The 22,060-nt window shown below is 46.7% G+C and overlaps 1 protein-coding gene across 2 annotated transcripts; it reads right to left on the bottom strand.

Moving 5' to 3' along the window:
- Window positions 1-3,402: 3,402 nt before the first annotated feature.
- On the bottom strand, window positions 3,403-22,021 carry dffa (DNA fragmentation factor, alpha polypeptide). 2 transcript variants are annotated; one of them, XM_072477869.1, is made up of 6 exons: window positions 21,825-22,021; window positions 18,753-18,920; window positions 15,068-15,213; window positions 8,056-8,221; window positions 6,757-6,899; window positions 3,403-6,011 (listed from the first exon to the last, which is right to left on the bottom strand). In XM_072477869.1, exons 1-6 carry the CDS (start codon window positions 21,946-21,948, stop codon window positions 5,973-5,975), a joined length of 786 nt encoding a protein of 261 aa, XP_072333970.1. In that variant the 5' UTR covers window positions 21,949-22,021; the 3' UTR covers window positions 3,403-5,972. The 2 variants fall into 2 exon arrangements, with proteins under 2 accessions (XP_072333970.1, XP_072333969.1); XM_072477868.1 differs by having other exon boundaries at window positions 3,403-6,015; window positions 21,825-22,018.
- Between the last annotated feature and the right edge of the window lie 39 nt (window positions 22,022-22,060).

Here is a 22,060-nt window from a genome sequence, read left to right as displayed (position 1 = left end):
ACGTGTTGAAGGCTGTGAAGAAGATGACGTAGTTTCTTCGCTCCGAGGAAGTACTGGACGACGAAGGGTATTCTGTCGGTTGTGTCCTATGTTTGTCTTCTGAGGAGGTCGGTCCGGTTTTTCGCTGTGGCGCGTTGGAACTGTCGATCGATGAGTCGAGTACCATATCCCGTTCGTACGAGGGCATCTTTCAACGTCTGTAGATGTCTGTTACGCTCCTCCTCGTCTGAGCAGATCCTGTGTATACGGAGCGCTTGTCCATAGGGGATGGCTTCTTTAATGTGTTTAGGGTGGAAGCTGGAGAAGTGGAGCATCATGAGGTTATCCGTGGGTTTGCGGTAAAGCGAAGTGCTGAGGTGACTGTCCTTGATGGAGACGAGTGTGCCCAAGAATGCAACTGATTTTGGAGAGTAGTCCATGGTGAGTCTGATGGTTGGATGGAACTTATTAATGTCATTGTGTAGTCGTTTCAGTGATTCTTCGCCGTGGGTCCAAAGGAAAAAAATGTCATTGATGTATCTGGTGTATAACATCGATTGAAGGTCCTGTGCGGTGAGTAGGTCCTGTTCAAACTTGTGCATGAAGATGTTGGCGTATTGGGGTGCGAATTTGGTCCCCATGGCTGTTCCGTGCGTCTAGATGAAGAACTTGTTGTCGAAGGTGAAGACGTTGTGATCCAGAATGAAGCGGATGAGTTGCAGAATTGCGTCTGGAGATTGGCAGTTGTCGGTGTTGAGTACTGAGTTCCACTACCAAGTTCCACACACATGAGTGCGGCCTCAACCGGGACCTGGGATTCATGTCGCATTACATTCATCCCCCACCATCTGGCCTGCAAAATCCTACCAACTGTCCTGGCTTGGTACAATTTACACCTCTTTAACCTGGGGTTACCCCATCTCTGGATCTGTAAAGATTTAATCACCTGCTAATGCTCGAATTCCTAGCATTGTTTGGCATCTTTGAATTTGTCTATATATGTGTTTCTGGAACAGACCTCTTCATTCACCTGAGGAAGGAGCAGCGCTCCGAAAGCTAGTGACATCGAAACAAACCTGTTGGACTTTAACCTGGTGTTGTAAGACTTCGTACTGTGCTCACCCCAGTCCAACGCCGGCATCTCCACATCTTAGTTTTAGTGTACAAGGTGATCGAGATTTCATTGGAGCAGCCATAGCACCCACCAAGCTAAAGATTCACAATCAGTCTGCGGTCTTGGCTCTCTGTTACTCCAAACTGGCCCTGGTCTACAGAACGATTCAGCTAATAAAAAACTCGGCCAAAATAAGCAGACGATCAGTTGAATTTTAGCACTCCTCAGTTTTTGCACAGGTTCCGTTTCTCCTCTGCCTTCTATATTCTGAAAACATCAATGCAAAGTGAATTACGGGCCATTCTACTTGTTGTTCTTCCTTGGGATGGGAGCATTGGTAGCAAAGCCAGCATTTGTTGCCCATCAATAACGATTACTGAAACTATGCTTTATATTCCAGATTTATTAATTACATTTAGCTCCATCAGCTACCCCACCTGGATTTGAACCCATATCCCAGGGTATCAGCCTGGACCTCGGGATTACTTGTTCAGTGACATTACCACCATCCTCACCTGAAACTATCAAACTCACATGGACTTAGGGATCCAAAATAATTAACATGGGAAAATAGAAAAATTAGTGACAGTTCATATTCCAGTCACTCATCTGGGATGGAGTAGTCAATTCATGCTCTTAGTCTAAGCTAGCTGAATGTTAGCAAACTCTACTTTAGCTTGGGCTATAGAAGAAAGCCCATTAACAAATAGGAACTAAAACCAACAAACTGGTGGGATACATAATGAGAAAAGTTGAAAACAAGCCTTTGTGGATTTTATGGAGGGTAAAGTGTTGATATGGCTGGTTCAGTCAGTTTTCCATCGTTGATAATCCCCAGAATGTTGACACTGGAGGATTCAGTGACGGTAATGCCATTAATGTCAAGGGGAGATAGTTGGGTTCTCGCTTGTTGAAGATGGTATTCCCAAGTATCACTTGCCACTTATTCCAGATGTGAACATTGTCCAGGTCATGCTGTATGCTGGCATGGTCTGCTTCGGAGGAGTCACAAATATTTTGAAGAACTGAGGAAAGGTTAAAAAGCTCAACATTGACACTCAACTTCAGAAATATTTCATTGCCCAGGAAGCACTGAGGCATTGACTGAAATGCGGGTCCATATTCATGCAAATTCATAAGATGACATCACATCCACAGATTTTCAAATGGAAACTAAATTTAAAGTTTATTTGAAGTACAAGCAGAAAATGCAGCTACACACAATGCTGTCAATTAGATACACCTCTTTACACTCAGATTTAGTACAAATCACAATCAGAAATATTTTAACTACCGACATCACTTCAAAGACGTTAATTATTGCAAGTGAAGTGTTTTGGGACATTTGAGAGAAGTGATAAGGCATATATAAATTCAAGACATGATTTCAGAATACAACCATTCGTCAGACACATTTGCACAGCCATATGTGAAATGCTCTATACTAACTCTGTCTCAATCTAGGCTCAGGATAGATCTTGATGTAAATGAGGGATCACAACCAAATACATCAATACTTGGTTGTAAAATGTAATTCTGCCTTGCCATATGCTTACAAGTCTAAAGAACAGTGGTACAAGTACCAGTTCAAACTGAGCAATTTGGATTGCTAATATTGATGGGATTACGTAGTTTTGGGGCGACGTACCATATAGAGGCTGATTTATTAAAGTTGCACATGTTCTCTTCCATTACAGTAGAATGATCTGAATTACAAATAAACTAGCTGGCAGCAGTAGCAGCTAGCTAAGGCAGACAGCATTATCAGAGAGCCCTCCCAACCAGGCATTACCTTCTTCCAGACCCTTCTATCAGGCAGAAGGTATAGACGTCTGAAGACCCGCACATCCAGACACAGGAACAGCTTTATCCCCACAGCTACAGGACTCCTCAACGACTCTCCCTCAGACTGATCTGTTCCCTGTAAGAACACTGGGTGGGATTCTCTGATCCTGAGGCTAAATGTTGACGCCGTCGGAAACGCTGTCGCGTTTCTCGACGGCGTCAACACGGCCCCAGGATCAGCAATGCTGGCTCCTACAGGGCGCTCGAGTGGTTTACGCCACTCTAGCTGCTGATCCGGCCGCGGAATGGGCGATGCGCGCATTCCCACCGGTGCGATTTCCACGCATGCGCGGTGTCTCCCTTGTCCGTGCTGGCCCCGACCCAACATGGCGCAGGAGTACAGCAGCCGGCGCGGAAGAAAGGAGGCCGGCCCACCGATCGGTGGGTCCCGATCACGGGCCAGGCCACATCGGAGGTCCCCCCGCCGGGATCAGACTCCCCCCACCCCCTCCTCCTCCCCCACCACAGGCTGCCTGCCCCCAGACCCTTCAACGCCGAGGTCCCACCGGCTCAGAGCATGTTTGAATGGCGGCGGTGGGACTCAGGTTTTTTTTTTTACGTCCGCTGGGCCCATCTGGGCCGGAGAATCGCCCCCGACTGGCACCGCGCTGGCCCCAATGGCCCCAATTCTCCGCTCTGTGGAGAATCACGACCTGGTGTCGGGCTGGCGTGGCGCAATTCGCACGGCCCCCCGGCGATTCTCCGACCTGGCGCGGGGTCGGAGAATCCCGCCCACTATTCACGATGCCCTATGCTGCTCTTGCGCGTGTATTTGCTTCGTTTGGCCCCTTGTTCCACACTGTAACCAATCACTGTTTTGTCGATGTACCATTTGTCAATGTTCTCTGTTGATTATTCTTGTGTCTACTATGTACGTACTGTGTACGTTCCCTCGGCCACAGAAAAATACTTTTCACAGTACTTCGGTACATGTGACAATAATCAAATCAAATCAAATCAGCTGTGGGGTAATCACAGGTGGGCTGTTAATGTTTTCGTATCAACGCCCTCCTCCCATGGACAGTGGTGTGTGGTGGAAGGATTCACAGGCTGATTAACAGTCTAACAAGAATTTGCTTTCCATGGCCAGCACCATCTTTGATACCGACCAACAGTCCAATATGATGGCAAGGTTTAATGGGATCTCACACTGCAAATGAACGTGTGCACTCACACCCACCAGAATATAGTTTAAACTTGCTCGGAAAGCTTCCATTCAGACAAGCATCTCCTTAATAACTAATACGTTAAGCAAATTGGCTTTACTTAATACGTGGGGCACAATTCTTACTCAAGTCAATCTGCTGAGGGGAGATACTTTAATTTTTCATGGGTACTTATTTCATCCATTGGTACAAACAAAATCTATTAGTTGAAGTTGAGTAATGCAGTGACAGAATCCAGGAAACTCCAAACATAACCAATGTTACAAATGACAGGGTCTTTGCATAGTGAAACAGGCTCAGTAGGGAAGGTGGCCTACACTTCCTCTTAATAGCCATGGGCTGCACATTTTAATTCCACAACCCATTCCCTATCCCTCAATATGATTACTTTGCGGGTATTGTCCCTCTTTCAAAAGTGTCCAAATGTTAGGTGGGCTGCTGAGTTACGGGGATAGGGTGGAGATGTGGGCTGAGTAAGGGTGCACTTTCAGGGGCATTGTAGACTCGATGGGCCAAAAGGCATCCTTCTGCACTGTAGATTCTGCGATTCGAAATACTTCAATTGATTCTACATCTATGGCCTTCAGAAGTAGCACATTCTCAAAGTCAATTGTGAGAATAAATTTCTCTTGGATTATTTTACTGGTTTGAATCGTAAGCCAGTTTGCTCTTGTGCTGAATTTCGTTACCTGACAAAGTACCATTCCCTCATTTACTCTGTCAATTTCCTCACTGGCCTGGATTTTGAGACAAGTTGAGGAGCAACAGTGCTAACTGTTGACCTTGAAGAAAGTTATCCGCCATGTTCTCGTGATCAGGTGCAGACGTCTCCTGTGTCAGTTTAAATTTGGCACCAAGGGGCTCTACAGCAACAGTGATGTCATTTAACAAGGGAGGCGACCAATCACACTGAAGTATTCTTAGAGGCTGCAAATCAGGAAGTAAAAACTACAAGTCCTTCATTTTTAAAGATAACAAAATGATTGAAACATACATATTGGTAAGAGTTTAAAAAAGCTATAAAAAAAAAAAATCATAAAAATATTTAGTATCTTTACACTGGAGAAATTTGACATTCAACAAATATGAAAATAGCCCTTTAGGGCCACAGAGGGTTTTTAGTAGTAATTATAAAGTTATTATGCTGTAAATGGTATGTAGGTGCCTCTCATGATCAAATTTTGCTTTCTCCCTTTCAAATTACCTGTGTTATCGTTGATTCTATCTGGGAACAGCGCAGCTGAGATTAGGAACAAAATACCATATGGTTGGGCAGCGCTGACCAGCATTTTATTGCCATTAACAGGCGTTTGAATGCAGCACAAACTGATGGGCTCAAGTCCTCTTCTTGCTGGTTAGAAAATTATAAAATCCCGACACTTGGGTCACAATGGATGCTGATCCATATCTGGGCTGTAACTATTCTGATGCTGTAATTCATTTAATATCAAATGTGAAATTGAGTTTAAAGTTCACCCTGGTGTATCAGATAGTGATTCGATGTTGGGCTGAAAGGATATTGGTGAGACAGAAGGAAGTGACTCGGTCTGCATCGGCTTTATGCTATGCTTGGTCTGAACGTGCTTGATGCAGACACCGAGTGCCACAAGAATCAAATGTTTCTTTCTCCCCACCCCACACATGACAATGTTTGATTATTTTGCTTTTGAATGCTGGGAGCCAAGATTTATCACTCTTCGAGTTGCAGAACCATGTTCGGCTACAATGGGCGGCCACAGTATTTTACAGTTTTCTTTTGTTTCTTGAACGTTTGCTCAATTGTTCCAGGCACGTCACTTTGGACATGCGCTTCTGAAATTCCTCCCTACAGTCTCGTTGCAAACCCTTTACCTTCTCCATGGAAATCTTTAAAGCGGATTGCAAATCCTTCTCATTCTCGTTGAAAACTTTCTGAAGGTAAATGGCATACTCAGTTAATCCAGCAATCAACATTTACATCTAAATTTTAAAAAATCCTAAACTCTCTGTATTAGATTAACCAATAAATCTTACTGTATAACTAAGACTTGGTTGGCAATGAGGATATTGAAGCTACTGATTTTTTTTTAAACAACGGAGGGCTTTGTTCTACCTGGAAGGGAGATAAAACATAATTATTGCCTTCTAACCCAAGTAACCTTGTTAGCAAGTCCGGGCATCTCCTGGTCTCAGACCTCCGGTCATTCCCACCTTATCTCAAAGGAGGTAGGGTGGTGTAAGCTGGGCTGCCTGCCCGAAAACCAAGATGGCTGCTCATCCCCTCCGATCCCCTCAGCAGCCACTGCGCTGGGTTCCTGTTTTTAAATAGGAGTGCAAAACGGCGCGTGACTGCTCGCTGGGGAGCCCGTTAGTTCCCGGGAGGCCGTCAGACAGGGTGTCCATCCCGTTAATGGGATGGAGATTGCCTTTAATTGGTGACAGTTGGTGACTGGGCGGGATCCGGAACCCGCCAACGAGAGTGAAAGCGATTGGCTCCCGGAGCAGACTCTGATTTTGGCCTGTCCTGCGATTTAACTGGCGTGCACGCATCCGCACCGGGCGCAATGCGGCCGTTAAATCGTGCCCATCATTTCTGTGGACTCAGCATAGACAAAAATTAAAAAGGTGAAATACAAACTTCTAAAAATGTGCTAACAAGTGAATTTATTGTACCTGCAGCTCCACATTCGACAAGCTGAACTCCGGGCTGGATTTCTGATTGAGAACATTAATTATGCGTTTGTTCAGCGAAGAGGGTTCACTGCTTATCGGATCCAAACAATCCACTTGATCAGATTCTTTAGCCGGTTCTGAATCTAGGAAAAATGTAGGATCAAAATTTTTGTAATTGCCTTGGGAACAAAAGACTGCGTCCATAAAAACCTTTTCAGAAAGTTTCTGCCTGTCGGTCTGCATGACTTGTATCAGCAGCTATTGCTAGGCAACAATCCATCAATCGAGATCACTGGTCTACAGTCCGACTGGGTCACACTGAAAATGTACTAAGTACTGTTTTCCTGATGCCAGTGTCAGTGTTGAGAAACATGCATACATAAATTCTCTCCTTCACAATACCTGCAGCTGATCAATCTGCAGCCAGTTTTGAACAATGCCGGCCTCATGTTAGCTGCTTGTTGATTGGGGCGAGGGCTGTCAACTCGACAATGTGAAGTATTCAGGTGCTGATCAGGGATTTCCCAGTTGCGCAAATGAAATTCAGAACTCATGTTCTGAAGATTCTCAACTCCCAACAACACGGATTAACATTAAATAGAGTACTTTCAGGGGCAGCACGGTGGTGCAGTGGTTAGCACTGCAGTCTCATGGCGCCGAGGACCCAGATTTGATCCCGGCTCTGGGTCACTGCCTGTGTGGAGTTTGCAATTTGCGTGGGGCTTCGCCCCCATAACACAAAGATGTGCAGGGTAGGTGGATTGGCCACGCTAAATTGCCTCTTAATTGGACAAAATGAATTGGGTACTCTAAATTTTTTTTAAAATAGAGCACTTTGCCAGCTGTGGCAAAGACCTGGTCCAGCTCAGAAAGCTAACTGGTCATGGATCCCGGTGGTTTCCAGGCCATTACTATATCAGGTTGTAAATTATCCCCAAGTTGAAAAACATAGCTCAAAGATTGTTGACATTCACTGCTGCAAAAAAATGTGTGGAGTTGGAAACAATTAAAAAAAAAAAATTTAGAGAACATTTTTCCAATTAAGGGGCAATTTAGCATGGCCAATCCACCTACCCTGCACATCTTTGGGTTGTGGAGGCAAAACCCACGCACACGGGGAGAATGTGCAAACTCCACACGGACAGTGACCAGAGTCAGGATCGAACCTGGGACCTCGGTGCCGTGAGGCAGCAGTGCTAACCACTGTGCCACCGTGCTGCCCCAAGTTGGAAACAAATTTATAATTTTAAAAAATAAAATGATGACGAATTTGCTATATATTCAGAACATCAGACTAACCACCATTTAGAGGAGTGTTCTTGTACAGTTTTAATAGTTCCTTTGCTTCCCGTTGTTCCTCTCGGTTATCAATTGCAAGCTGAAGGGAGTCCTGCATTGCTTCAGCTCTTTTTGGAGTTTCTCCCAGTTCCTTTGCCAGCTCAGTAGATCGTACATCTATCAGTGCCTGTCAAATAAAGATACACCGAAAGCTACTGCATTTCCAATTGACCTAATTACAATTCAGGAGTACAGGCAAAAATGTATTTGATCACAAGCAAAAGTTCCACTGAGTATTAATGTGTGTCTGTCCCATTCTTCAACAACTAATTCGAACATAGTCACCATTAAGTGGCAATGTCGACATCATGAAATTCTAGCTGCCCGATAAGGAAGGAGGGAGGATATCACTACAAAATAAAGTAGAGTTAGGTTTTCACCAAGAATTGTTTCTTTTTCAATACTTAGAACAGGTTACCAGAATTTGTGATAAAAATAGATTTACTCTAGGCCTTCACAAAGAGCTGGAGGGGATCTTGCAAGTAGGAGATATTGGACTAGGTTTTTCACCCCAGTGTAGATTTTGGGGCAAGGCCACCTCCACACAGCTGGATTGCCACAGACCTTTAATCAGCATGAGGTACGACTTCCATCCCTCTCCAGGAGGACGACACACCTCACAGAATTTCTGGCAATTGGAGTCTGGCAGCTCTGCACATCAGCGGTACCAAGCAGGAGCCAAGGCCACTGCTGGTGCTGTGGGTAGGCCAAGGTGGTGTTCAATGATGGAGACGTCGTCTCACTGAGCAGCAGCCTGCAGAGCTAAACTTACCAGGCTGCATATTGAGTGGAGGCTCCTGCGCTTGTTATTCAGTGGTGACAGGATGAGACCCTTAATTGGGTATTAATTGCCAACTTAAAGGCGACCCACCCAACACCTTCCCCTGCCACATGTAAAAGTGTGGCACGGAGCCCTAATTTATGGATCTACCCGCCAGTTTTCCTGCCTGTGAGTGGCCCATAAAATGGAGCCCATTGAGTTACAGATGCTAAGGGAAGCCAATGACTTGCATTATCAGTTACTGAGGTCTCCGAGAAATTGCGCGATTGTCTTCAGCGATTGCAATGTTTTCTAGAGTGTCTAAAGTATTTTCCACCTGAAGAATTGCATTGTTGAAGGTTGGCTGGTAATGGATATACCCTGAATGGCACAGTATAGAAGGATCAGTTGAATTTTTTCCTGTTGTTTCTTAAATGCTCTTCGAAGATGTATACTGGACTGAAGAAGAGTCCATTTCATTGTCTCACTAACCCCTAGAATGCGGATTATGATTATGTTGACTTTTTTGAACCTCAAGTTTATTATAGTTAAGAAATGCACTTTAATAGCTAAACATATTTTACATAGAATTCACCAAGTTTACATAGAACATACAGTGCAGAAGGAGGCCATTCGGCCCATCAAGTCTGCACCGACCCACTTACGCCCTTCACTTCCCCCCTATCCCCGTAACCCAATAACCCTTCCGAACCTTTTTGGTCAGTAAGGGCAATTTATCATGGCCAATCCACCTAACCTGCACGTCTTTGGACTGTGGGAGGAAACCGGAGCACACGGATGAAACCCTCGCAGACACAGGGAGCACGTGCAGACTCCGCACAGACAGTTACCCAGCGGGGAATCGAACCTGGGACCCTGGCGCTGTGAAGCCACAGTGCTATCCACTTGTGCTACCCTTGTTCCACTACCGCTGGCTTCCTCAAGTTACTAAACAGTCCTTTATCCACACTTTGCACATAAACACTGATCCTCCTTGTTGACCATACATTTCCAGGCAGCTAGAATGTATTTGTATTTTAGGCATTCCAGGCCATTTATTACAGGTCAAGGAAGGTTTAGGGTTTAGGTATATAGAACAAAAAATGGGCAACAACCCAAAGGTTTACTGGTCTTAAAATAGTTTATTGTCCTTTGCTCCCCGATGCCCAAGTGTCTTTGCCTTCACTCAGACTCACAGAGAGAGATATTCGCCCACGTTAGCCATCAGCAAGAATGGTGACGTGGGCAGATTGTGTGTTTCCGACTTTCCAGGCTCCTTGTCGGTGGCGTAATGAGAACCCCTCCACGGGAGATCGGCAATCTCGTACACCAGCACCTTATTAGCGAGTCCTCCCGGCGGGACTGCCTCCCTTTACTGAATACCCATCGAGCGCTGGTGTGGCGTCACGCTGGCAACATTTGGAAATGAGAACCGGGCGACCTCACCTCCGAAGGAGATATCGGAGGTCAGCGCTCAGGTTGACATTACCCTCCAGGGTGTAAATTGCAGCGGACAGAACGTTGGGGGGAGGGGGGGGGGGCAGGTAAGTGCTTCGAGGAGATACTACCTGCAACCGCTATTCCACCATAGAATTTCCTATCTTCAAATGTCAGAGGTCCGGTGCTGGAGACAACTGCGCCTGACCCTGGTCGTGGCGGGCCAGCTGTGCCAGGTGATGCAAGAGTTGCCACCACGTGGGCTGGGAGGTCACACGTTGCTTATGGCGTTGGAAGTCACTGCCGCTCTGAATTTCTATGCCACCAGCTCTTTCAGGGCACGACGGGCCAACTGTGCGGCTCTGGCCTTCATAGCGAGAGCATTTGAGTATAGGAGTAGGGATGTCTTGCTGCAGTTATACGGGGCCTTGGTGAGGCCACACCTTGAGTATTGTGCAGTTTTGGTCTCCTAGTTTGAGGAAGGACATTCTTGCTATTGAGGGTGTCCAGCGAAGGTTCACCAGACTAATTCCCGGGATGGCAGGACTGACATATGAAGAAAGACTGGATCGACTGGGCTTATACTCACCGGAGTTTAGAACATATAAAATCCTGATGGGACTGGACAGGCTCGATGCGGGAAGAATGTTCCCGATGTTGGGGACGTCCAGAACTAGGGGTCACAGCCCAAGAATAAGGGTAAGCCATTCAGGACTGAGATGAGGAAGGACTTCTTCTCTCAGAAAGTTGTGAACTTCTGGAATTCTCTACCACAGAAAGCTGTTGGGGTCAGTTTGTTGGATATATTCACAAGGAAGCTCGACATGGCCCATGCGGCTATAGGGATCAAAGGGTATGGAGAGAAAGCGGGAGTGGGATACTGAATTTGCATGATCAGCTATGATCATATTGAATGGTGGTACAGGCTCAAAGGGCCGAATGGCCTACTCCTGCACCTATTTTCTAGGTTTCTATCTCCAGGTCAGTTGCGCACAGGTGGATAAGGGAGGTCGCAGACGTGCTGTTTGCGAGGACCCACACGTACACCAACCTGGGCCGGGACCAGTGCATCAGGACCATGGGCTTCGACCACTTGGCAGGCTTGCCCCAAGTGCAGGATGCCATCAACTGCACCCACATGGCAGCATGGGGCACTACCTGTGAGCTGCAAGAGATACCGCTCCCTCAATGCCCAGATTGTCAGTGATCACACGATGTGCATCATGTACGGCCCAGAGGAGCATCCATGATAGTTACATCTTGGGACACTTGCAGATACCAGCAGTCTTCGAGTGAGAGCAGCAACTGGAGGGCTGCCTCCACGGGGAAAAAGGGTACCCACTCAGGAGGTGGCTGATGAAGCAGCGCAGAGGCCACAAACACCCGCTGACACTCGCTACAATGAGACTCCTGTGGCGATGCCTGCACCGGTTGAGCAGATGATTGGGTTGTTCAAGATTCTGTTCCGTTGTCTGGACCAGTCAGGGGGAACCCTCCAATATAGCCCCCAGAGAGAGTCCTGCATTATAGTTATCTGCTGGGCTCTACTCAACCTGGCATTTCAGGGGGGTGAGCGGCAGGACCAGGAGGAGATGGAGGAACGTCACATCTCCTTGGATGAAGTGGATGGTGAGGAAGGTGATGAGGGGCAACCCGCGGAGGAGGAAGGACCTCGGGCGATGGCCAAGGCCTGCAAGGGGCGCAGGGCTAGGAACACCCTCATAGCCTCTCGGTTTGGTGACGCTCAGGACTATGGAGTGAAGATCTCTCCCACCCTGTGATCTGACATCTGTGCGCTACTGTGGTGCCTGCGGGAGGTCATCGTGATGGTGGCTCCATTCATGGGCAGGGCACTAAAGCGATTGGCTGCTGCAGAATATATATTTTTAAAATTTAAGAGTACCCAATTATTTTTTCTCCAATTAAGGGGCAATTTAGCACGGCCTATCTATCTAACCTGCACATCTTTGGGTTGTGGGGTGGACGCTGCAGGAGAATGATGATGATGTGCAGTGAGGACAGAGCGATGCTCTTCTTATCCTTTGCAAAATATCTGACTCCTGGATGAATGAGAAGTGAATGTGACCTGTCAATAAACGGGCTTATCTTGGGGTCGAGAGGCTGAATAACACATCTCAGCTGTTACTGCCTCCTCCGAGGTCAGGGCCCTGTGCTTTTCTTCACCTACTGACGAGGTGGACAGACTCTCTACACGTTTTTAGCCCTTGGTATCCTTATAGCTAGAGAATACTGCCAAACATGAGAGGCCTGAGCATTGATGTTGGTGGTGGGGTGAACTTTCCATGGATGAGGGGGGGGGGGGGGGGACACGGACTGGGGCGCCTGCACCAGAAGCCACGTGGCTTTATTGCATCGTTAGTGTGGGAAGTGGGAGAGACAGAGCACTGCCATTCGCACATTGCACAGGGTGAAGCACCGGGTTTACGCAGGGGTTTGCGAAGCATGGTGCCATGACATGACATCTGTATGGGTGACCAAAGCGATTTTTAATAAGTGCTCCATTACCTCTACTAGTGCCTGTGCCCACGAGGTGCCTGTCATTTCTTACTCTTCCTCAAATTACTGCCACATCCAGGTGTATCCCCAGGATCCAGAGAAGAGGTTGAAGCAGCCTGCTGACCTCCAAGCCCTGTTGCCTGGTATGACTTTGGCGGGCGTCTCCTAGGAGGCCTGGAACTTGAAGGTCCGGGCCTACTATCAGGCTGCAAGGGTGTTACAGTGCTGCCCTCCTGGAGGTGTGCCACTCACAGGGAGGGGGTTGTCAAATGGGCTGGACGCGCCAGGATCTCCTGGGTGGAAGTACCTGAGCTGCACTCCTGCCGATCCTTTTCCCTTTAGGTGCCTGGGGGCCCCAGGGCTCCTCCATGAGATCGATGGGCAGCTGGAGTGAGATCCAGAAGCCCTGCCGTTCACTGCCGCGACACTTGTGGAGTCCCACCAATCCCTGCACCATGGAGATCATCCCTCAGCCCTGGAGGTTATGACCTGAACCATGGAAAAAACATCGCCCGCCATTGAGTGCACGTGCTGCGCCAAAGTTTCCACTGCAGGTGCCACCCTTGCAGAGTTCGTCTCGTTGTGTTGGAGAAAGGCACCATCTCCGTGGACAGAGGGGATGGGACTCCTCCAGTCGGCCTTGCAGTCCAAGGAAGGATGGCGTCATCCCTTCTTGATGCTCACGACTCAGCTTTTACAGTTGCAGCAGCTCTGGGTCTACTAGACCCAGGGGCACGTCATCGGCTTGGGGCTCAGCAGAATCCTGGGCTCCGGCATCCCTCCGATTGCCGGATCCCTGGGACATCCCTTCGTCTGCCTGCTGTGGATCTTCAGCTGTGAGGTGCTCACCAGTGAGTGACCCAGAAGCCTGCCTAGTAGCTAATCCCACAGGGGTGTGAGTATGTGCGCTGATGGAGGATGTGGATGACAGCTGTGATGCCTCCTAGATGCTGGTCTCCGAGATGTCGTCCTCGGGTCTGTGGTCTCCGGAGGCTCTGCGTGGCTCAGGCTAGTTGTGCTCAAATCTACCCTGCAATGAGACAGATGGGGAGAATGTAGGCTGGAGGCCTGCCGGGTCAGATGGTGATGAAGTCTGGCATGTGAGAGCAGATTAGCTACTGGGGGGAGGGGCGAGTGGGGCGCCATGACAAGTGTTGGGACCCCATGAGGTGGCGAGGAGAGGGATCACTGCAGAGCTGTGAACGGTGTGTGAAGGAGTGTAGCGGAACACATCAGGAGGCAGGCTTACCCTGGCTGCACGAAGAGGGTCATTCATCTTCTGTTGGCGCTGTAATCCCGTCCATTTATGGAGCGAGCTGGCATTCCCTATCACAACTTTATGCACAACCTCCCAGGCAGGGTTGGTGACCATGCTGGCTCGACTTCTGGCCGACGCAGGTACAGGATGTCAAGTCTCTGCTCGACACCATGCAGACGTTTGATGAGGGGTCCCTCCAAGAAATGTGGTGCTGTCTGATCAAGTTTCCCGGGCGAGCGGATCAGAGGCAAGCCACTACAAGTGCACCGTGAATCATATGAGAACAAAATTGTTAAAAAGGCTGAATACATGGTAGGTTTTCCTGCCTCTGGCGGGATTCTGCCTGGTTTTCTGACAGGATTGACACTTTGGGAAAATTCCACCCAGTGAGGGAAGACTGTTTCCGAGACTTGGAAAACTGTGGTAGGGACATAATGGTTCAGAATGGCTGGGAGGATATTTCCTGACTATTAATGTGCTTTCACTAGGGGATGCAGATTTAGAACACTACTCTTATCGTAGTTGGGTCAAATGAGCTATGGCATTCAGAGAAGTGTGAAATATTGCTCCTTTTTACAGAATAAAAACCTTGTAAAATTATAGGGAACGAGATTTACAAGTTACTCTTGTGGCCTTATCCTCATTTTCTATAGCTACAAGTAACTCTCTCCTAATTGCTTGCCATTTTTAATATGATGGAGAAAATCTATGGTAGTCTGAAATTAGGATTGGTCGGTTTAAAGGTCTTGCTCTATTTTATTTTAATTAGAATGAAGCCATTTCCAAAATATTTTCAACCCAAAATACCAAGTTAATCTGATTACCATCCAATCCTGTATCTGCATTTCTGAAAGCAGCTTCAACTATGGGGCTCTGACTGCGCTTTAACCAGTAAGACCTTAACTGCTAGAGTGTGAAAGACATGAAAGATGTCAGGCTTTATAGAACTTGGTACTCTATTATAAATTTACTAACTGATCTATTTGTCCTTTTCCTGTTACCTGCAGGTCCGATTCAGACATTGTAATAATGCAGGCAAAGCTTTGTTTAAGTTGTCTGGCGAGAACTTTCCAATCATTAGACGACTCAGGTTGATTCCCACTGTCTACAGGTCCAACACCATCGACATCATCATCCATCTCGATTTCTGTGGGTGAAGCGGAGACTTTTGCTGGCATGAAATTTGACAAATTAAATGTTAATGGCCAAAATGAAGTGTAGTTTCTACACTCTCCTTGTAGCGGATCAGAGAATTCTTGTTTTGCAATAACCGATATATAGTTACTCTGGACTGCCATGGTGTTGACCTGTGATATTCCAATGAGAAGGGGTCAAGTAAAAGCAGATGTCTGACCCTGGGTTGTGAGCATTGCTGACAAAGTGAGTACTTATTATCCATCCCAAATTGCCCACGAGGTGCTGGAGGAGCATTCCCAATATGAACCGATATAGTTCACGTGATGCAGATAGTGTATATACACAGCGCTGTTAGGGTGGGAGTTCCAGGATTTTGACCCAGCAACAGTGAAAGAACTTCCAAGTCAGGATGGTGAGTGGCTTGGAGGGGATCTTGCATGTGGTGGTGTTCCTATGCATCTGCTGCTTTGTCCTTCTAGGTGCTAGAGACTCAGGATTGAGAGGCTTGGTGAGTTGTTGCAGTGTATCTTGTAGATGGCACACACTGCTCCCACTGTGTGCTAGGAGAGTGAATGCTTAAGAATGGGATGTTAATTTTACAATTACAAAAGGTTAATTCACAAAATTAAGGTAATTAAGAATGACTTTTGAGGCTAGTTCAGATAAGGGAAGATCTGAGGTTAGTTCAGATCAGGGAAGATCAAAAGGAAAAAAACAGTATATCGTGGCATGAAGAGCTGGTTTAGCTCAGTGGGCTAAACAGCTGGTTTGTGATGCAGAACAAGGCCAGCTGCGCGGGTTCAATTCCCGTACCAGCTTACCCGAACAGGTGCCGGAATGTGGCGACTAGGGGCTTTTCACAGTAACTTCATACTTGTGACATTAAAAGGTTATTATTATTAATAAGTTCACCCTATGTAATGGAGCTGTTTTGAGAATTCAGTTCACAGCGGGAAACTGTATCAACTCCCAACAAGCCTGTTTGAGAAACCAGATGTTTGATCCTAAGTCAGAAGCAAACCCCAAAGATACAAGTGCCTGGTGTGGTATCTATTGCTGAATTTTGCCCATGTTTTAAGACCTATGAGATGTTGTTTAAGGAGGTTTAACTCTGAGTTAGGAAAATAGATGGGTTTGGAACTGGGTAAATTTAAAGATACATTAAAGATAACATTTAAAGAGCAGATTGTCACTTAGTAAATGTGGCTTGTTAGCACTGTTGACAACACCTCCCATCACTTTGCTGATGATTGGGAATCGACAGATGGGGCAGTAGTCGGCCAGATTATATTTATCCGCTTTTTTCTGCACAGGTCATAGGGCCATTTTCCACATTGTTGGATAGATGCTAGTGTTGTATAAGGGCTGGAACAGCTTGGCTAAAGGTGTAGCTAGGTCTGTGACACAAGTCTTCACTACTAGAGCCAGGATTTTGTTAGGGGCCGTAGCACCTCCTGTCTCCAGTGCCTTCAGCTCTTTCTTGATATCAAGTGGAGTGAACTGAATTGGTTTAGGACTTGCATCAAGAGGAGGCTGAGACAGATCATCCATTTGGCATTTCTGGCTGAGGTTGGCTGCAAAGGCTTTAGTCTCTTCTTTTCCACCATAACGGAACATCAGAGTGTTTTTGGAGGCTCTTTCTCCGGTTAAGTTGTTCAATTGTCTACCACCATTCATCAGTGGATGTAGCAGGGCTGCAGTGTTTTGATCTGATCCATCGGCTGTGGGATCACTTAGCTCTGTCTATCACCTGCTACTTCTGTTTTTTTAGTATGCATGTAGTTCTCTGTTGTAACTTCACCTGGCTACCTTATTTTAGGTAAGCCAGCATTTATTACCAATTGCCCTTCAGAAGATGGCAGTGAGCTGCCTTCTTGAATCACCCACGGAGGCAGATCCAGAATTTTGGCTCAGTGACAGTAAAGAAACGGCAATGTAGATCCAAGTCAGTATGATGTGTGACTTGGGGGGAAACTTGTAGGTGGTGGTGTTCCCATGTGTCTGCTGTTCTTGTCCCTCTAGATGGTAGCAGCTGTAAGTTTGGGAGATACTGTCAAAGGAGGCTTGGGGAGTTGCTCCAGTGCACCTTGTAGATGGTACACACTGCTGCCACCATGGGTCAGTGTTGGAGGAAGAGAATGTTCAAGGTGGTGGTCAGGGGGCAGCACGGTGGCGCAGTGGTTAGTACTGCTGCCTCACGGTGCCGAGGTCCCAGGTTCGATCACTTGTGGCTTGTAGCTGGTGGACAGGCTTTGTGAGTCAGGAGGCGAGTTACTTGCCGTAGAAATCCCTGACCTGCTCTTGTAGTCATAGTATTTCTGCGGTTGGTCCAGTTCAGTTTCTGCCACTGTAATCCCCAGGATGTTAATAATGAGGACCCAGTGATGGTAATGCCATTGAATGTCAAGAGGAGATAGTTAAAGGGCAGCACGGTGGCGCAATGGTAAGCACTGCTGCCTCATGGCACCGAGGTCCCAGGTTCGATCCCAGCTCTGGGTCACTGTCCGTGTGGAGTTTGCACATACTCCCCGTGTTTGCGTGGGTTTCGCCCCCACAACCCAAAAGATGTGCAGGTTAGGTGGATTGGCCACGCTAAATTATCCCTTAATTGGAAAAATGCATTGGGTACTTTAAATTTATAAAAAGAAAAGAGATAGTTAAGATTCTTTCTTGTCGGAGATGATTACTACCTGCCACTTGGGTGTTACTTATTAATCCAAGGCTGAATATTGTCCAAGTCTTTCTGCATATGGACATAGTATGCTTTAGTATCTGAGGAGTTATGAATGGTGCTGAACATTGTGCCATAATCCACAAACTGCAAACATCCCCACTGCTGATGTTATGATAGAGGGAAGGTCATTGATGAAACAGCTGACGATGGTTGGGCCTGGGGCACTACCCTGAGGAATTGCAGAGATGTCCTGGGGCTGAGACAATTGATCTTGAACAACCACAACTATCTTCCTTTGTGCTAGATATGACTCCAACCAGTGGAGAGTTTGTGCCCCGATTCCCATTGACTTCAGTTTTGCTCCTTGATGCCACACTCAGACCAATGCTGCCATGTTGTTAAGGCCAGTCACTCTTACCTCACCCCTTGGGTTCAGTTCTTTTGTCTGTGCTTGGATCGAGGCAATAATGAAGCCAGCAGCTGAGTGGCCCTGGCAGAACCCAAACCGAGTGAGAAGATGACATGAACAAAAGCTTGGAATGGGGAGGTGGAGGTGTTATTTTGCAAGTAGAAATTCTCCAACAACATATGGGATTCACAATTTATAGGATCTCTTCTTTCCCGCCACAATTTGTTTGGACGATTTACACATTAACAGTATGCATATTAAACTTATTCTGTTATTCTGGCAGAAAATTCTGCACGTTAAATCTTTCAAATCCATGCACTAAATAATTAAGTAAACACATTGCACTGAATGCTTTGGAAAGGCAAAATACAGAACCATCGAATCGAAGGTCCTTTCAGAATCTTTTGCAATGCCGCTTGTCCACAATTGATATTATCATTCAGCTCTTCCCAAAACAGCAGCTTACCTTCATCAACAGGAGTCCACTTTTGACTGGAGTCAAGGATCATGAATATTGTGTTGTCTGGCAGGAGTATGAAATAGTCTTCATCCTCAACAATTGTTCCATCACTTTCAAGCACAACTGTATAACCTTGCTGTGCACCAACTTTGTCCAGACCTAGTTTTTTTCTCCCTAAATCATAAAAAAAACCCACAAACATAAATTAGAGGATCCCTCAGCTTTCAGGAGGCTCACAAACTAAAAACAAACTAAGATATTGCACAATCTGAAGTTCTCAGCCGTGAAAACAATTTTCCACTTTTCTGCCCAGCTTTCTCATCCCTGCAGTCTAATCTCCTCACTCTCACCCACACAGTCAATATTAGTATCATTTGCAAATGGCTTTATCATGCTCCCTACATTTCAGATTAAATCATGAATATAATCTATCAAAAGCAAGAAACCAAGTACTGAGCCCTGTGGAACCCCACTGGTAACAATCTTCCAGTTGCCCCAATATCTGTCAACCATTATCTATTGCTTCCTGCCACATAGCCAATTTTGGATTCAATTTGCTACTCCCCCTTGATCCAAGGGCTTTCATTTTTTCATCAGCCTGGCATGTGGGACAAAACAAAAGCTTTGCTTAATTCTATGTAGGCCACATTCACATCAGCCTCGGGTGACTGTCTGTGTGGAGTTTGCACTTTCTCCCCGTGCATGGGTTTCCCCGGGTGCTCCGGTTTCACCCACAATCTAAAGATGAGATTAGGTGGTTTTGCCATGCTAAATTGCCCCTTTGTGTCCAAAAGGTTAGGCGGGGTTACTGGGTTGCGGGGATAGGGTGGAGGCGTGGGCTTCTGTAGGGTGCTCTTTCCTGGGCCACTACAGACTAGATGGGCTGAATGGCCTCTTTCGGCACTGTAAATTCTATGATTCTATAACTGAAAGTGTCACCTCCTCAAAAAATTAAATTGAGTTAATCAGATATTACATTTCCTTAAAAAAAATCCATGCTGACTTTCCTTGATCTACTCATGTCTTTCTAAATTAAGGCTTCTACTGTTCCTCAGAATTGATTACAATAATTTGCCCTCAACTAAAGTTCAGTTAACTGGCCTATAATTACTCAGATCACCCCTTATTTTAAAAAAGCACAAGAAGAATTTTGGCAGTCCTCCAATCCTCTGGCACCACTCCTGTAGTCAGGGGGGTTTGAAATATTAGAATTAGAGCCCTCGCAATTTCCTCTCTTTCAAAGATCCCCCCCCCAATTAACGGGCAATTTAGCGTGGCCAATCCACCTAACTGCACGTTTATGTCCATGCAAACACAGGGAGAATGTGAAAACTCCACATTGACAGTGACCCGGGGCCAGGATCGAACCAGGGTCCTCGGTGCCGTGAGGCGGCAGTGCTAACCACTGCGCCACCGTGCTGCCCCTCTCTTTCAAAGATGCCAAACCATTTAATACTCCTCTTTCCAAAATTCCATCCAAAATTTCACCTTCTTCTCTAATTACAACACCATCATCAGTCTCCACTTTTGTGAATACTGCTGTAAAATATTCATCAAGATGAGATATTCCTTAAATTTACATTGAGCTTCATTGGAACTATATTTACATGTCACTTCATTGATCGAGGGGGTCATTTACGCATTCCTGTTACATTACAATGATACAACAGTTAAATGTTAAAGAGGAATGTTCTAAAATCACCACCTAACCCACGTGATAACCATTTAAAATCCACCTAATTTGAGTAGCTGCTTGTAAATAATGCTTTTATCAACAATGTTTTAATATTTATACATCCAGGATTGTCAGATTAAAAGTCAATGAGTTACAAACTAAATCGCAATTCAACTTTAAACTGTAAACTAGCGCCACCTAATGGGAACAACTGAGGGCTGAGCTGGGCAATATTTCACTCAAATTATCAGAGAGCAGAGTAAAGACCTGCAACGTCACACATCTCAGGTCTATTTTGGAAAGTGGGAAGGTTCCTGACCCCCTTTCTGAGTATTTCACATCATTTATGTTCAGAAACAGTTGGAAACTCTCAGCATCTGTGCAGAGAGAGAATGGATGGTTTGTGGGCGCCGGAACAACATCCCTATATCCAGCCTTTGAGGAGACAGTTACGGTGTGATTTTCATGGGACACCCCATAAACTGACTTATAGAGGGACTTGCCATCTTTAGAATCATAGAATTTACAGTGCTGAAGGAGGCCATTCGGCCCATCGAGTCTGCACCAGCCTTACAAAGAGCACCCTACTCAAGCCCCCACCTCCACATAACCCAACCCAACCTTTTTGGACACTAAGGGCAATTTAGCATGGCCAATCCACCTAACCTGCACGTCTTTGGACTGTGGGAGGAAACCAAAGCACCCGGAGGAAACCCACGCAGACACGGGGGAGAACGTGCAGACTCCGCACAGACAGTGACCCAAGCCGGGAGTCTAACCTGGGACCCTGGAGCTATGAAGCAACTGTGCTAACCACTGTGCTGCCGTGTTTCCTCCCACAGTCCAAAGACGTGCACGTTAGGTGGATTGGGCATCCTAAATTGCCCATAGTGTCCAGAAAAGGTGAGGAGGGGTTACTGGGTTATGGGGATAGGGTGGAAGTGAGGGGTTTGGTGTGTCAGTGCAGACTCGATGGGCCGAATGGCCTCCTTCTGCCCTGTACGTTCTATGTGCTGCCCTTGACGAGCTCTAGGAGCTGGAGGCCAGTCTGAGGTCTTCCAGTTGTGAAAGGAGCAGCAAGCTTCAAGAGAGGGCGCTTCAAGATGAGATGTTCTCCTCATGGATCTTGAAACCTGGGCAGGGCGAGGAAAATCCCAGTCAGCCGCCTTTAATTGGACTCACATAGTTCTTAATGAGCTGTGTTGGCTACCTGCTTACGCTGCAATGTCGCCCGCCTCCTCACCCCACTTCTGTAAAAATGGCCAGAGGGTGGGACGGAGAAACCAGCATGTCAGCTGGTGGGGCTGTTTGTCCACCTTGGACATCCAGCTTAGTGCGTTGCGTGTGTGTGGACAATAAGGTGTTTATAGATGGGTGACCAGCACCTCGGACTCTTCAGTTACCTTTGGCTGTCAGATCTTCCAAAGATGTTGCAGTGACACCAAACGTCTTCAGGCGGTCAGAGCCACAGATCTTGCACAGAGATGGTCTGCTTTGTGGGCCCGCTGTGCTGGACTGACTATCCATTTCCCTCAATAGAGATGTGTTGTGGAGGGAGTGGTGGTGGGGGGGGGGGGGGGGAGGAGGAGGGAGAAGGGTCTGAATCCAGGGGAGGGAGGGAGGGGGGGGGGGCGGTGGG

The sequence above is a fragment of the Scyliorhinus torazame genome, chromosome 16 (assembly GCF_047496885.1).
Source record: "Scyliorhinus torazame isolate Kashiwa2021f chromosome 16, sScyTor2.1, whole genome shotgun sequence".
NCBI classification, from domain to species: domain Eukaryota; kingdom Metazoa; phylum Chordata; class Chondrichthyes; order Carcharhiniformes; family Scyliorhinidae; genus Scyliorhinus; species Scyliorhinus torazame.
This window is presented reverse-complemented; position numbering and strand designations above follow the sequence as displayed.

Coding starts and splice junctions, on each gene's coding strand:
- dffa (XM_072477868.1), bottom strand. CDS start 21,948: ATGGATAGTCAGTCCAGCACAGCGGGCCCACAAAGCAGACCATCTCTG. Junction 6,900..8,055: donor GAACACTCCTCTAAATGGTG/GTTAGTCTGATG, acceptor CATTTTTCCTAG/ATTCAGAACCGGCTAAAGAA. Junction 6,016..6,756: donor TGTCGAATGTGGAGCTGCAG/GTACAATAAATT, acceptor ATTTACCTTCAG/AAAGTTTTCAACGAGAATGA.